The 16,820-nt window shown below is 35.7% G+C and overlaps 1 protein-coding gene across 2 annotated transcripts in view; it reads left to right on the top strand.

Moving 5' to 3' along the window:
- Positions 1 to 10,528: 10,528 nt before the first annotated feature.
- Positions 10,529 to 16,820, top strand: part of LOC132158829 (zinc finger protein ZFPM2-like) — a 152,508-nt gene continuing 146,216 nt past the window's right edge. For both annotated transcript variants that reach the window (XM_059568414.1, XM_059568413.1), the window contains exon 1: positions 10,529 to 10,757. In XM_059568414.1, the coding sequence (XP_059424397.1) occupies positions 10,718 to 10,757 (40 nt within the window). In that variant the 5' untranslated portion in view covers positions 10,529 to 10,717. The remainder of the gene's footprint in view (positions 10,758 to 16,820) is intronic.

Genomic DNA, 16,820 nt, shown 5'->3' with positions numbered 1-16,820 from the left:
CAGAATCACACATGCTCTGTTGGGATTTGTGCAGCCTATCCATTGACGCTCCCTTCAAAGTTTCCTGTGATAAGTGAAAACTGAATGCAGCAGAGCATATATTCCCTCCCCGCTTGCCTGCGGTAAATAAGAGGGTGTCTCTGAGATCCGCTAGCTTTGTCTTTCCTGGCTTTTAAATGATAATTGAAGTTTTCCCAGGCTAAGTAGTTCCGTCCATCCCAAGAGACCTTCATCCCCATGTAAGACGATGTTTTTTATATATATATATATATCCCCACCTCAGCCCTTATACCCCTTGCTGATATTTAACACATAACCACTCATAGTCTGCCTATGAGATATGAATATAATTGTGTGTTAGTTTTTAATTACAGGAAGAATCTAACTTGTAAGACGATGAGCTGGAAGGTGCCACCGCATTGTTATATTTTTTCATCCTGGTTTTTCTGATTATGTGAGCTGGGCTCCTTTGCTAAGCGTTGATAAGCAGAATTTCCATGTTCCCTGCATAATTAATCCATCTCTGCCTGCCTTCCATGCCAACTCCTCCGTTATCGCCCGCACATGCCTGAATTGCAAAAGAATTCTCTCTTCAATTGGAACTTATTGATATTCCAAAAAACTGGAAATCCTTAAATTTTAAGCCACAGATTGTTAAATGGATTAATTTCGCGGCAATCTCGGGCATCTAACGCTGGAAGACAGGCAAGGCGAATCCAAAGTGTCACCCGTTTGTGGACTTTTAGTCCCAAATGATAGGGTTTATTGGCATCTTCCCCCCCACCGCTTCTCCTCCATAGTCAAAAAATTACCATTCATTTGCATCGTATAAAACACTTTTATATGATCTGAAATTCAGAGGAATGTCTTTCAATGCCTGTCGTTTGGCCACCCGATAACAACTCCAGCCCGGCACATCTGGAGCCTTTTGATACTGGGTGAAAGGGATGCCTGAATATTTAATATTTTTATCTGTTTTTCATCGAAGGTTTCACTATTAAGGGTGGCGGCGCTATTTGCATGGAGGCTGGCAGATGTAGATTCACTTCTCAGAGCTGTCTACACCCAACCTCTCTGTGAAAAAACACACAGATTTGTTTTTCTTCTCTTTCTTGTCACACTGCTGCCTCTGCGGCTGTACTGATCAAAACCATCACGCCGCAAAACAACCCTAGCACCAAATCCAAACATCCTAGTTCAGATGTTTTAGATGAAATGGCATGGATCGGACAATTATATTAGGCGCATTAGAATAAGGGTCTCTGATTAACTGGCAGCTCTGCTCAGAAATTTGATATTATGCGGTTATTGTTGCATCTGTCATGGGCGCAAGTGCTCCCTGCAAGCATGTAATTAACCGCAACTGTTGTGGACTGTGCCCGGCCGTTTGTAATCTAATAATTATAGATTAATCAACTGGATATTCTGTGTATTTTCCTCCCTTGGCAGCCTTTAATGAAGGTATTGCAGAAATTGTGTGCAGCTGTATTTCAATGCAGTTATTCCGTCAGAGCGAACAGCCAGTTCATATGCTGTTTGTGACTGATATCCACTGAATATTATCCTCGCAAACCTAAACGGAAGGGAAGAATGCAAATAAATCTCCTCGGGAGGATATTATACTCAAGGCTGGACATAATAATAGGATTTGGATAAAAATTAAGATGTTGATCATTTGGTTGTAAGATACAATAAAAATGATTTGGACTATAGTATGTTAAAAAGCTCTAAAACACCAGTGATCTGCTGGTAATTCATTAAAAATGATTCTCTCTAATGGTAAGGATGCATTTAGAATTCGACTTATAATTGACTTCTTAAAAAGTAACTCTTTCAAACATTTAGTCCATGCAATTCACACATTTACTTGATCATCAGCAAAAAGAAGTCTTATGAGAAGTGCTGATTAGATGAATTAAGAGTGCAGAGCAATTGTTGTTGTCCTTGAAAACTGTCAGTTACTTAGCTGTAGAAGATCTGGTTCTCTCTTAATGTGTCTAGATGCTGTTTCAAAAGCTGTACAGTGTTTAAATGTTGCAATATTTCACAGCTCTTGCTGTCATTTCTTTGAGTCTGCACTGTAAAAAATGTTTTGTTCAGGTAACCTAAAATGATCCACTTCATCCAAAATAACCAGTCAAAATCAGAAATTTTATTTAATATGACTGAATCAACCTGACAGCAACAAAAGTCTTTTTATGGGTCAGCGCAGGTATAAATAACTCATTATTGTAACGATAGCGTGTTTTTACTTTTACTTTTTATAGTATGTGTGAAGAGGTTATTCGATTAAAATTAATCCAATTTGCATTTTGTGTCATTTTCACTGCTTTGAATAATAAAAGATGGATTACATGTAATAGTTGATCAGCATTGTCTGTCTGTGCATATTCAATGCTTAGTGTTAAATAACATATTTTCTATTTCCTTTTAATATAATTTTATAGTTATGACAACAGGAACAAACTATGTTTAATGTAATATTTGAGTTAATTCTTAAAAGTAGAGTAAATACTGGGTTTCTTTTATAATTAATATAGTATTTCGCCTAGAATAACTTTTATGATTTATTTATTAACATTATTATTGTTTATTATTTTATCTTGATCATTTCCCTATAATTCTCTTAACCGTTTAAGTGCATATGTAAGAGATATTTTTAAAAAAATCATGAAATTAGGAAGGAATTGTTAAGAAATAAAATAAATAATTCTTGAAGAATCAGTAAAATATTCAATTTATCATCGATTGATTATTTAAGTTTCAGTGAAAATCTGAGAGTGGTGTCTATGAATATCTTAAACAGTGATAATATAAATAAAATCAATATTTAGGGGGAGGGGAAGGTTAAGAGAAATCATCAAGGAATAGAAATAAAAAAAAATCTCCTTTTACGTTGTAGAACACGGGTTGCATTAGCATTTGCAAAACACTCACAATAAATGTCAAATAATTTTTAACCTTCATCCTAGACAGCAAAACACAAACCGAGCTTCAAAATGGAGGGATCGAAAAGAGGAGAGGACGAGTGCAGAGAAAACAAAGAAACAGAGGAAGAAGGGAAGAAAAAAAGCAGAGAGAAGAAGGTGTGGAGCAGAAGTGTGGAAGTGTGTTGCTGGGCAGAGGGCTGGCGCTGAACACGGGGTTGGCAGACGGGGTGGAGAAGCGGGCACGCTCACAGACATCTGTTGGCAGGCTGCGGATGCTGGAGGGGGCACACTGCCATGACCAGCGGGAACATGGCACACTGATAATGCTGTAGCTATACTCAGATTCACACTGCGTCTCTATAGAACGCCACACACACAAGCACTAATGATAAAATAATCTCACACTATCGACACGAGCGACACAGGACACACATGTTGCGGATCAAAATATCTTAATTGGCAGCTTGCAGTTTTTAGTCTGGGCAAAATACTTTTTGAGAAATTATCCTGTAGAATAAAAAGTGAATTAACACTACTAAAAATAAAAGTTCTTCATTGGGATTGATGGTTCCATGAAGAACCTTTAACATACTTTCCACTGCATAAAAGGTTCTTTATAGAGGAAAAAGGTTCTTTAGATTTTTAAAATAAAAATAAAAAAACTGAAAGAAACTGTTCACCGAAAAGTTCTTTTGAAATTTTTTTCTCGTGGCATTCACATTCTTAAAAAAATAATGGGTGTTTTTTTTTTTTTTTTTTTTTTTTTAAAGAACATTTCAGAAAAAAATACAGAAAAAGCTATTATGATTCATTCAAACATTAAGACATTCTGAGTAGAAAGAGCAGGTTAAATGTAAATACATTTCCAGTTTTTCCACGTTAGAAGTAGAAGATTAAAAAATTATCACATCCTTCAAGGATTTTAAAGTTCAGCCATGATTTTTTTTCATGCTATTATTGTAAAATATTATATTCAAAACATTAAAATATTATATATAATATTTTACCAGACATATTTAAAAACATGATGGAAACATGAAAATGTAGTGCAAAGTAGGAATTTAAATAAAAATATTTTTCTCAAATCTATGGAAGCTTTCTATTTTACAAAAAGGTTCTCAATAATAAAAAATAGTCTTTATATAATTAAAATGTTCTTCACACCAAGAAAATGTTTATTATTATTATTATTATTATTTATTATTATTATTATTATTATTATAGTCTAAAAATTTAAAATTTTAAAAATCTAAAGTGCATGTTATATTGCAGTATAAGGAGCCTTTTGTGGAATGGAAAGATTCTATTGATATTAACATTTCTTTAGTAGTGTAAAGTACTGTAGTAGTGTAAAAATATTCTTTAATAGTCTAATTTGATAACTGTAAATGACTTTCTTTGGTGCAATCTGTTTGATTCTGTCATAAAAATCTTACTAATATATTTGACTTCAATAAAACCAGTTGATTTATATGCCATCTCCTTTTAAGGTTACCTGACAACACATTTTTTACTCTGTGCGTCATAGCAATTTTATTCCCTGTATCTTTTGGCCTTTATTAATTTCATCAACACTAGACCTTCCATCTCTTTTTAAGCAGATGGACATGAATGCATGGCCTTGATGCTCGTCCACTCCTCCAGCTGTCTAACAGCGCCCACACACACACACACACACACACAGTCACCTCCTCTGGATAGCAGCCAGTCCCATAATGCCAGTTGGTGTGGCATCATACAGCAGAAAATCAGCCTTGCGACTTCAAGAGCTGCCGTCGATGCTGATGCTGAAGTTCAGACGGCAGTAAATCATATTTAAATGTGCTGGAGGCAGACGTGGATATATTTAGCTGCACACACACACACACACACACACCTAGTTTACAGTGATTTTGAAATGTGATTTTTGAAAATGCCATTGTTAGCGTTTTTACTCGACTCGATTCATTATAAATGACTTTCATGAGCGTAACTTGTGTAGTCAGGTTGATATTTTTTTAGGTTCCCAGGCAAAGATTTTTTGACTGGACAAATATCTGCTTGATCTTCACCAGTGAAATACGTCTATGACTGTGCATTTTTTTATCATCACAGCACAATCCCATATGTCTTCTAAATCCCTTCATTTAACGTTACCATTAAACTCCTCACTGTATGTGTGTTAAAGCAGCAGCGGCATGATCTCCATGCCACTGATTTCCCCTGCGATGAGAACAGCATCATGTTAATTATTTCAACCATCTGCTGCAGCCCGTGATGGAAGCGCCCTCCACCTCACATAGATTTGTACCTGTCAGTCAAATTGCGGGACCAACACGAGGCGCCGTGGCGGCGAAAATAAGATCCAACGCATGCCAAGGTCCTGAGGGATTGAGCTGTGGTGTGAAATTAATCTGGAGTTCACAATTTAGCTGGACTCCCTGAATTTATGCTCAAAGAAGCCTCAATATCTGGCTATTTTTGGATTGTTTTGGGATGAGAAGTGTCAAAATTTCTTTTTAGGAATTTCTGCAGCTCATGATGTTTCATTATAGACATTTCTGTATTATCATGAAACATCACAGAATTCTTTGAATTCATTGTTAAAACTAACCCATGTTTCTGCTGTTGTTTTCTCCCCCACCAAGCATGATGACACTTCTAAGATTTTACAATTTTTTCAGCTGTTAAAAACAACAACAACAACAACAACAACAACAAAAAAACACCTGGCAAAAATTATGACAATTTCTGGAAGGTGATGTCATTAAGAAACTGCATGGTTTTTTTTTACAGGATTTAGAGAGGAAAAAAAATCATGATGGAAAATATTTTGAAGATAAAGGAAAAAATACAGGATCTTATGAATTTTTAAAATATTAAATTAAAAAGAGAAAGAAAGAAAGAAAGAAAGAAAGAAAGAAAGAAAGAAAGAAAGAAAGAAAGAAAGAAAGAAAGAAAGAAAGAAAACTTCCTGGAGAATGAAGTGACTAAGAAACTGGATTTTGAAAGAAAGAAAAATATAACATAGTATAAATTGCATTAACTTTCTGCTGTTTTTTTTTTCCAGCTGTTGAAAAAGAAAAACGGCAAAAATTATGACACTTTTTGGAAGGTTATGCCATTAAGAAACTGGCTTTTGTTCAATTTAACAGGATTTAGAGAAAAAGGAAAAATAAATGATGGAAAAGATTTTGAAAATAAAGGAAAAAATACAGGATCGTATGAAGTTTAAAAATGAAAAAAAAAAAAACTTTCTGGAGAATGAAATCATTAAGAAACTGGAATTCGAAAGAAAGAAAGAAAGAAAGAAAGAAAGAAAGAAAGAAAGAAAGAAAGAAACAAAGAAACAAAGAAGGAAAGAAAGAAAGTTAATTAACTTAATTATTAATACTAGCCGATGTTTGTGCTGCTGTTTTTCCTACCACCGAACACCAAACATGTCACTTCCCGGAGGATGCTGTCATTAAGAAACTTTTTTAAGAGATTTGAAAAAGAAATAAAAAGAAAGATTAAAAAGAACCTGAAGAAACAGTGGAAAAGAATGGTTTTGTTTGTTTGAAAAATCGATTATATAAAGTAAAGAAAACACTTAAAAACAATTTAAAAAATTTATTGAATAAAGTTTTTCTATGTAAAATTAAAAGACAAAAAAAGCATACTTCAGCTATGTTTTTATTGTGATATTGTGGCAAAATATATGATTTCCATCTTTAAAAATGACATTGAATATTTTGTGAAAACAATAGACAGAATCACCACTGTTAATCAGGCAGCCAAGCAGATTAATAACCTCATAATTATATAATCTGGTAAATCAGTGTAGAATTAGAATTGTTTTGGTCTGTCTGTAAATGGAAACAATAACGTTCAATAATGCATTGCTACTAAATGCAACTATATTTGATGACATACATGCAGCAGTGGCTGTCTCTGTGTGCTTTGAATTTGGGATGAACAACACCTTAGCAATCATTATTATACAGCGCATTATTATACAGTATTTTTCAGCTATACTTATTATATGACCCGGTGTGCCTGGATTAATTTAATCTGGCCCTGAAACAAAATACAAGGTTAAATTAAGAAAGAGAAGCGTTTCCTTATCATTGTGACTGATTTTGTGTCGCATTTATACACGCCGTCCTCCTGCAGTTATATCTCCTGCAGCAAAACACTTTGATTCAATTATTGATTGGTAAAAACGACCTCTAATTCCTTGCATATGTGCATACAGCGTTTTGAAGAAATGAAACATGTTTCCAAATGTAATCTAACCTTGAACGATATGAAAAGAGGTTGCCCTGCTCTTGCCTGGGGTCAGTTAATTAATTTGTAGGTACTCGTTAATACAAACCACACGCACTGCCGATGACCTGCCACAGGAGCTCAAAGAGGGTCAGAGAAGTCATACTCAGCCCTATTCAGAATTACACAAAACAACAGACTGTGACACCTGTGGCCTTCAAATTATGTGAAAACCATGTGAGCGCACAATAGAAATGAGCATATATGCAACATATTACTCTTATTGGAGTGCAGGGTTCAAGAGAACAGCTGTGAATGAATTGAGAATTATGAGCTTTTTAACACGGAAATTAATAGCTTTTTACGGAAGTGTCAGAATGAGTGTAGGCCCAGACTGCGAGCCTTAAGTTTGCTGGAAGTCTCATGCACAAACTGGGCTTCTGTAGAAATCTGGAATTCTCAAACAGGCATGTTTTATTGAGGAAAACAAATAGTAATATTTTCTGGTAAGATAATTTAATCTAGATTTACAAATGCTGTTTTATATTTGGAGTGATGAATAAACTGATCACACATTTATTACAATAGGAAACAGGAGATGAGCTTATAAAATATTGCATGAGAAAATGTAACAATATAGAAAAATATTCAGAAATGATCCTTTAACATTGAACAATTTATAAACAAGCATAAAATATTCACTGAATCAACTATAATATCAAGAGAGGCATGGTGTGCTAAAGTACATTAACTGTTTATTACAAGCACACAGCTTCATTTGAGAATCATGTTAATTAAGTGGTGTGGATTACTGATGTTTTTATCAGCTGTTTGGACTCTCATTCTGATGGCACCCATTCATTGCAGAGGATCCATTGTTGAGCAAGTCATATAAGGCTAAATTTCTCCAAACCTGTTCTGTTGAAGAAGCAAACTAATTTACATATTGAACTGCCTGAGGGTAAGTACATTTTAAGCAAATTTTCTTTTATGGACAAACTATTCCTTTAAAAACTGGTATTCCATGAGAAATTGTATGGTATTATTATTATTATTTATTTTATATAAAATATTAACTTATTATTATTTGGAATACTATGTACAAGGAACCTGCTTTAAGAAGGTAAAAAGCCTCAGTTTTGGTTTCATGTTGGCATGAGCCTCAGCGTGCCACTGATAGCACCAAGTAGAACTGGAAAAATAATGACGGCCTGCCATTGGTTCAGCCAAATGTTTAGTTCCACCCCAAACTCAAGCCATTGGTTCAGCAGGAAGGCTCCTCAAACAACAGAGCAATGCTTGAACGTGTCTCAAAAATGATACGAAGAAGCCTCAATCTGGTTGTAGTTTATAGACAATGAACATGAGCTTTAAAACATTACACATAATAATTGATAAAAATTTGATATAGATTTCCACCATCATTTAGATCTGAAGCAGAACTAGAACTCAGCTATGAATCACTAACTTTATTCTTCATGGCTGGAGCTCACAGCCCGCCAGCGCTGGAGCAGAGGATGCTGGGAAGAGCACACTTCTTGCCAGAGTGTAATGGCTGGTGAAAGCAGAAGCAAACTGCACAGAGACAGATAAAGGTTTCCTCAAGGTGCAGCTCCATTGACTAGTTAACCCCTTGAAATTATGCCGTAGTTTCAGACTCCGTTCCAAAGTCCCGGAATTGGGTTACAAGATAATTTCACAGGCGACTTGCTTGTCTTACTTGGCAGTTCAACTGGCTAATTGAAGAAGGCGATTTCCGGGCCCTGAAACTGTTTAAGAAATGATACTTCAAATTTTTAGTAAAGGGATTTTCTGTGATGTGGAAGTTGCATGATTTTTTTAATATATATGAACATATTTTTCACCAAATGCATGCTGAAAGTAGCACATTGAAAGTCCTGAGTTGAAAATCACTTTTAATTAAAACATATGGATTTTTTATCATTTGTGTTTGTTTAAGTTGATTTCAAATTTAGGACTGAAAAGGTCAGGGAAATTTGTATGTAGTTTTCCATTAAATTATTTTTAAAAATCCTCACCCACTAATCACAAAAGACAAAATTAATTTGAGCCACTTAACATCTGTTTTCTTATATCTGCTTTTTATACAATATCTTTTTTGATTGTTTTATTTGATAAAAACAAAAAACAAAACAAAAGATAATTCTGAATAGGACATATGCTCATAACTATATTTGTTCAGCAGCTTAAGAGTTTTTTTTTTTTATTGGGCTCTATAAATACATTGAACTACACTGAACCTATAACATTTAAAATGTTAAATGTGCTATCAAAGAAGATTCACCCACACAGATCAGATGTGTTGGTATAATAAAAAGATCAGTCATATCATCAAAGATCATATGAATCAGTGGACAAACTAAAACAATTATAGAATTGTAGCCTAATTTCTCTATTATTTTAGACATCAAAGTATAAAACTATTAAATAACATAGTATAGGCCTATGTTTAATATATTAAAAATAAAAACATTAGATTTGTAAAAAATTATCGAGTGTAGGCTATATATAATTTACTTTTTATGTAAAAATAAAATAAATAAAAGATTGATCTAAAAAATGAATTAAAATGTAAGCTCAACAAAATTAATTTCAAGCATTTAAACACAATTATTTTTCAAGTTTATCAACACTTGTCAAGTTTATAAAATATAGCTACAGTAAACAGGTCACAGAACGTCACGACGCGCTCGTAAAAAGGAGTTTGCTGTTTTTGTCGGCTGAGCCTCTATATAAATTGTTTATGAGTAATCAAGGATATTTAAAACAATGCTTAAACGTGGTAGTTTCAGTGGATGTCTTTAAAGGCGTTATTATCTGTCTTTCTAACTTCAACCACACCTGTTCCAAAACCCCGCCCTCCAAAGAATGGCAGCCAACCAGACTTTACAAAACCTGAACACGGATGATGACTGTCAGGTAGCCTAATTTACATTTTTGATTGGCTAAGAAAAACGTCAGCAGATCTCTCAGCTCTGCTGAAGACACATATTTTGGTAATATCTATGCGATAATAGAAACGCTTTATACTCGATAAATTGAGTCATTAATACATGAATAAGAATATTTTATTAGGGATTTCCAGCTATCAAACCTTAAAAATAACTTTTATGCAAAAAGAATGAACACATGGACACAGAAGCGCTTTGAGTGTGGCGCTTTTCGGAACAATAGTCCTCACATGAACAATGAAGTTTAACAGCATTATATGTGAGAGATTGTATGTATACGGCGACCGCGGTGGATCAAAATTCATGTTCAAACAAAAGCGCGAAACGCCTTCCCCTCCGTCTTCAGTCCGAGCGGACCGCAGCTCCGCGCACACACACACACACACACACACACACACACACACACACACACACACACACACACACACTCGTGCGCACGCACTGAGCGAGGGGGACGCGTGTGTGAGAGCAAGAGCCTGTGAATAATCCTCATTCCTTCTGCGACCCGTTCGGCTCTTGGATGATCCATAATAACCTCTCATAATAATATATACTAATAGTTAATAATCAATAATCATCCGGATCAACATGTCCCGCAGAAAGCAGAGCAACCCCCGGCAAATCAAGCGTAAGTTACTCTGTTTATTATGATTACTACTATTTGTTTCAAAGCCAAGCGGAGTAAAGCTGGATGAAAGGGAGACAGAGATAGATCAGTTTATTATGACAACTGATAGTAGCAGCAGGTGCAAATGTTCTTCTTTTAGTTCTTCTTTAAATCTTGTTTGATGTTCGGTGTTTTTGTATTTAACGAGGCTTGTTTTTCGCGTGATACGGTGAATGTAACATTTTTAAGACTTGTTTGATGTGCTTTCATTTTGCGTTTACTAATTCTTAGTGCATATTTTAGTTTTGTTGTGTTGTAGGCTATAAAATGTATTTAATTCTTAAATTTTCATATAGTGACGATCACAGAAACTGCATAAATTAGTTGTTTTAGATGATGTTAAGCTGATTCTTTCAAAGCCCCAGGAGTGTCTGTTTACAGTCAGTTCTTTTTTAGCATTTGTTAAGGCATGTGGAGTTGTTTTTCATAATAGTGACATTTGAAGTCTTGCCTATTTTTTTTTTCATTTTAGCTTTCATTTAGTATTTATGCATATTGCAAGTTTATTATTGGCTATCAAACAGAATTAAAAATAAATAAATAAAATGCAGCTGTTTTTCTAGAAGTGCTTTTGTATTTAGTTATGCATGTTTGTTTAATGCTGAAAATGTTATATTCCGTAGTGAGAATCTCATAAACTGATTCAGTGTTTTAGTTTAAAGTAGTTTCAGATTTGAAGACTTTCAGCTGATTCTTAAAAGGGTGTAAATAGTGTTTTGCGTCTGTTCATCTTTCAGACTTTTTATATTTGACCATGTTAAGATGTTTTCCATGAATAACAGGCAATACATTGGTAATCACATTTTTATGTCATGTTTTTATTTTTGACATTTTATTTTAGCGTTATTTTTGTTTGGCAAGATGTATAAAATTATGATAGCTGAATTGTCATTCAGTTTTTAGGTCACTGTAGATTTACGTCCAGCGATACTTGTGAAATGGGTTTAAGGGTCTGTTAACAGTCAGCTGTGGATGTCAGAAAAAAATCGCCCAGAATCCCTCATGCATGCTAATAATGACTGAAATATAGTTTGTGCACTTATGATAAAGCATATAGAAAAAAGAATGAATTAATTAAAACAAATTGTTTTTTTTTAGGGAATGTCTAAATGTGTAAAAACAAAACCTATTTAGTTGTTGCATTCCTTAAATGCATTCTTTCAAAAAAGTATTTATGTGATCTAAAATAAATTTAATATTTAATAAATATGACAAAGAATAATCTGCAGAGCTCTACAGAGTTAAATAACTAATGTGTTTCATAAAATATACACCATCAGCTTGAGCATTTCCATTTTTCAGGGCCTATTTTTAGGACACTGTTATGATATAGTACCTGAATATTTTCAACACCTCACGAAGTGAAAAGTTCAGACAGTAAAATTGCAGTTCTGTCTTTTATATAATAATTAAATAGGCTGGCTTTTGTTGCATTCATCTTTTGTGAATGAAAGAGCCAAGTGCGATCGCTGTTCAAGGCCTTTAGAAGCAGCCTGTTTGTGTGTTTGGACCGTAGGGAGGAAGAATGAAGAATCTTCTTCCTCTGTTGAGAAATGTTGATTTTTTTTAGGAACAGGTTAAACTGAGCCATGGAGAAGGGATCAAGCGAGATTGCACACTTTTAAAAGCCATATGTCTTTTTATCGGCACTTCAATATTTTTATGTGTTTGTTTTAGTGAAATGAAATGTTTCTGTTTGAGTGTGTGTGTGTGTGTGTGTGTGTGTGTGAGAATGATATCATTCATGCTTCTGTTGAGCTCATGTACATAAAGTTAAATTTAACTTAAAAAACTGTATTCTTTGAAAATGTTTTATTTTGAACGTCCTGTCATTTGCGTGACACATTGAGATGTATTCTGTCAGAGCAAATATTGTTTGACTGTACTAGTATGCAGTACAGTAAACACAAATATGTTTGAAGGCTTTCAGTCAGTGCAAAGCAATCTTTGCATATTTTGTTTGATGTGGTACTTTCTGTTATCTCATTCGACAAGCGTGACAGCTTCTGAATACCCGAAATGAGCTTGAGTCATTAAACTGTTGACCGAGGCGTTTGCATGCAAATCGTTCTGCGTCGATTTCCTTCTGAAATGCATCCGAGATGTCCAGGAACTGAGTTATCTAATGGCTCTCACAGCTCCGTTACTAGAGTATTCATAATATCAGGGTATTGTCTCTGGCTCCGAAAGGTCACGCGGAGCCCGTAGTTCCTCTTTCCGGCACTTCAGGAAGAGGAAGAGAGAAGAGACCGTCTGATCCAGTGCACAGAGAGACCGAGAGTCATTCTAAAGGACAAAAAGGTTGTTGGGCACCATAGCCCCCCTCCACCGCCATACGTTGGTCGGTTATCTAAAATAGAGATTTATGCAGTATTTTAATATTTAGCTTATTCTCTCCCCTTGGGTGCTCTCTGAGCAATGATAAAAACACTGTGCTGAAAAAGCACCATTAATTTGCACCGATGCCTGTGAGATAGGGCCAGATAATGGGAATGATAAGGCAGGGAGATATACCATCAGAGCTACTATTATTACCATTAAAATTCCAACCCAGCAATCTGCAGCCGGCTGATAATTCCCTCTCCGTTTCCACCACTTTGGATGATAAGGCAAAAAAATAGTCATCCACTGCTCCTTGATTAGGCTGCCTGGATTTCCCGATAATGCAGTGATAAATTATGTATTTCTTCTCCTTGTTTTTTGGCCCTGAACGTTACATCTGATTCCATTTTTTATTCATATTTATTTTGTGTTGGTTTTGGTTCCCGCCCCCACCGGTGATTTGAAGACCCCTCTCACCCTCTCCTCTTTCAGTTCTTCTCATCGTAATAAGAGTTTGATAGAGAGGTGATGGAGGGTGAGATGTTTTGTATGGGAGCTCATACCTGTGTTATCAGCTCATCTCCACGAGCGGCTGCTCGCCGCTGTTGTTTTTAGCCCTTATCACCTCATGCCAATATGCCAATAAATTGGCCCGATTGTTAACCAGGCCAAGCCAGGGCCAGTGAAAATTTATGACAGGAAGAGATGAAAATATCGCTGATGTGTTAGGGATGAAGCACGTTTAGCTTCACAGGAGAGCGTGATGTCTCAGTCTGTGCTGAGGAATGCCTGGTGGCGCTTTAATAGGCAAGGCAGATACAAGGGTTGGCGAATGGAAAGCGTGCCCCGTGGTGTAATTTGTCTGTAAAATAGCCCCTGGAGTTGCATGTGTGGGCTTGGAGAGCAGGCGAGTTGATGGGTAAGGCCTCTCTCCGTCTGTTTTTGCTCGCTGCATGTCTGTGCGCTTCTAAACGTCACTTTGCTTTGTGGGATGCTAAACGGCGGTTTTTCTTTCAGCTCTCTTTCAAAAGCTCGTGAGCTGCCTTGCTGTCTATTGCCTGCATAGGAATCATCATTAAAACATTTACGTTTACCTCATGCTCTTTCTCAAGACCACCATCTATAATTTGATTGGCCATCTCAATAATTTTGACATTGATGAGCACTGTGAGATCGCTGAGGCAGACTAGCCTAAAAATGTAACCTTTAAAACTTGATTTGGATTTATGAATTCGGCAGATGCTTTTATTCAATCCGGCTTTGAATGTATTTAGGGTATGTATTTTAGCACTTCATCCACTCCCTTGGAATCAAACCCATGACCTTGGCCAAATTGCTCCCCCAGATATTTTATATTCTCTCCTACAGTTCCACCCTTTATGTTATTTGGATGACTGAAAGTTACAACTTCCTCAGCGATCTCACAGTGCATGTCAGTGTCAAAATTATTGAGATGGCTAATCAAAGAAGGTGGTCATTACTGTTCAGAGAAACAGCAGTTTGTAGCAAACTAAAGTCAATCAAACTACTGGTGATGTCACCTTATACAAATGAGCAGTAGTAACATGCTGTTTAGGTAGGATGTTTGCTAGATAAACTAATTCTAACCACTAGGGATTCAACAACACAGTCAAGTGCATTTTTGTTTCAAACCACTCAGTTTTCAGCTGACAGTTGACAAAGGAAACACATCTGACTGAAATAGCTACTTTTAAAGTGTATTTTTTTTAGTTCCAGAGCTGATCCAAATGATTAGTATGCTCAAACTGAAGTATATGGAGGATTTGCCAGCATTCGGTGCTGGAAAATGGTAGTCAGAGATCTCGGGTGGAGGTTTGCTGTTGCTCTTTGTGAATGTGTGTATAATCGACTTTCAGTATGACTTCATAATAAGTGTGTGATTATCATCTCGGCTCCTCCCAATGGATGATGATGACATACGAGACCTCCGTGAGGCCTATCAGGTGACACGTCTATCTCTGGACGGGGTTTATCACAGTCTCAACTTATAATGGTGCAGTGAGAGTGTTTGCTGACTTGGCTGCCAACATGTCAGTGTGTGTGTGTGTGTGTGTGTGCGTGAGTGCATGGATATGTTTATGTTGGAGATGAAACGGATGGTGTGTGTGGTTTGAATTCTGTGGTTTACCAGGCAGTCGGTTTACTATATGGTGTTCTATTTTTATGCCTTTTTATTTGATCAAATTATTGAATGTATATTATGGAGCTTACATATTTATGCTGCGATCTGCTCAGTGTGTTTCACCAGGGAAATTTTTGACACTGCAAGTCTGTGTGTGTGTATCAGCTTAAGCATCCAAGCATCCAATGGTTTTGGAGGAGAACATGTTTTTGGTAATAATGAAATTCCTCTGAGATGACTTTCTCATACTTGAGACCTTTCTTTGGTAGATTCCACTGATGAAAGCATGCAGATTTTTTGTGTTCCTCATAGATTTGTCTCATGACGAATGGCTGCTGAATGCCAACTTTCCTTTTCAACATCTGTTGGCTGCCAATTACAGCTTGCGTTGTTTCGCCTTGTCTAAGCTGAAGGAGCCATTTGACTTCGCACACTTATAGAAATCAAATTTTCTGATGGATAGACAAAATTTGAATCATCTGCTTTTATCAAGTATATGCAAATGCTTGACCAATGTCTGCATATGCTCGGTTGCATTCTGAATACTTTCTTGCATTACTATGCTATACCATTTAAACGCTCGTTATTTAAATAATTTTAGCATTTTTTTTAATCATGTGGACTAAACGTAAACATATTTTATGTAAAATATCTTACTCAGGACGGAACTAAATAAAAAATAACATGCAATTTGTATGATCTCCCTTATTTTGTTAAAATTATTCACATTTTCACAGATTCTGCAAGGGGTTCACAAACTTTTGCATGCATCTGTGTGTGTGTGTGTATATATATATATATATATATATATATATATACAGTTGACCTGAAAGACAGTACTGGCTATAAAAGAACAGTTGCTTGGGTTGTAATATGATTTACAGTAAGATCCATTTCCAAATGCAAAAATACACACAATTGAGCTTGTGCAGCTAGAAGCATTTGCATTTTTGTATTTATGTAGTGTATTTTTCCAGTCTTGTTATTATCACTGTTTACCAGAGAAATGAATTGATGTTGTGTTTTTATCTAAACATCACAGTTGTAGTTCCACTAAGTGAGTGTGCATGTAGATGTAGAGTGTCCGTTTCCAGAGAGGAAAATACAGATGTGTGTGAAGAGTTTGCACATCAATTATTAGAGTAGAGGAATGCTGTAATTTCTGTCTCTGGTCCATCCTTTCTCCCAAACATTCTCCTTTTTCCTTTCCTCTCTCACTGTCCGATTGTCTGTCTGTTTCTCTCGCTGTGTTGGAAAACAGTCTATGGTGCATCAGGGTTAGTGGTTTCAAAAGGTGGAGGCCATTTCCTGCCGAAGTTTCCTCTTTATCTTCCTCTTCCTGAATTCCTCACAGATTCCTCCAGAGCTGACAGATTGCCTTTTTTTTGCTCTGATATTTGTGCAGAAAGAAACACTGTAAACAATATGTTCATCTCAAGAGAGCAACTCATCAGTGTATGGTTGTCACTTCAGATTCACATTAGTTTCAATTCTGAATTAATTAATTTTCACAAGTCTGGTAGTTGTTAATCATTCAGTAATTTCTTCACAGTTAGTTT

The sequence above is a fragment of the Carassius carassius genome, chromosome 15 (assembly GCF_963082965.1).
Source record: "Carassius carassius chromosome 15, fCarCar2.1, whole genome shotgun sequence".
NCBI lineage: Eukaryota > Metazoa > Chordata > Actinopteri > Cypriniformes > Cyprinidae > Carassius > Carassius carassius.
Note: the sequence above shows the minus strand (reverse complement) of the source record. Positions and strands in the feature narration are given on the sequence as shown.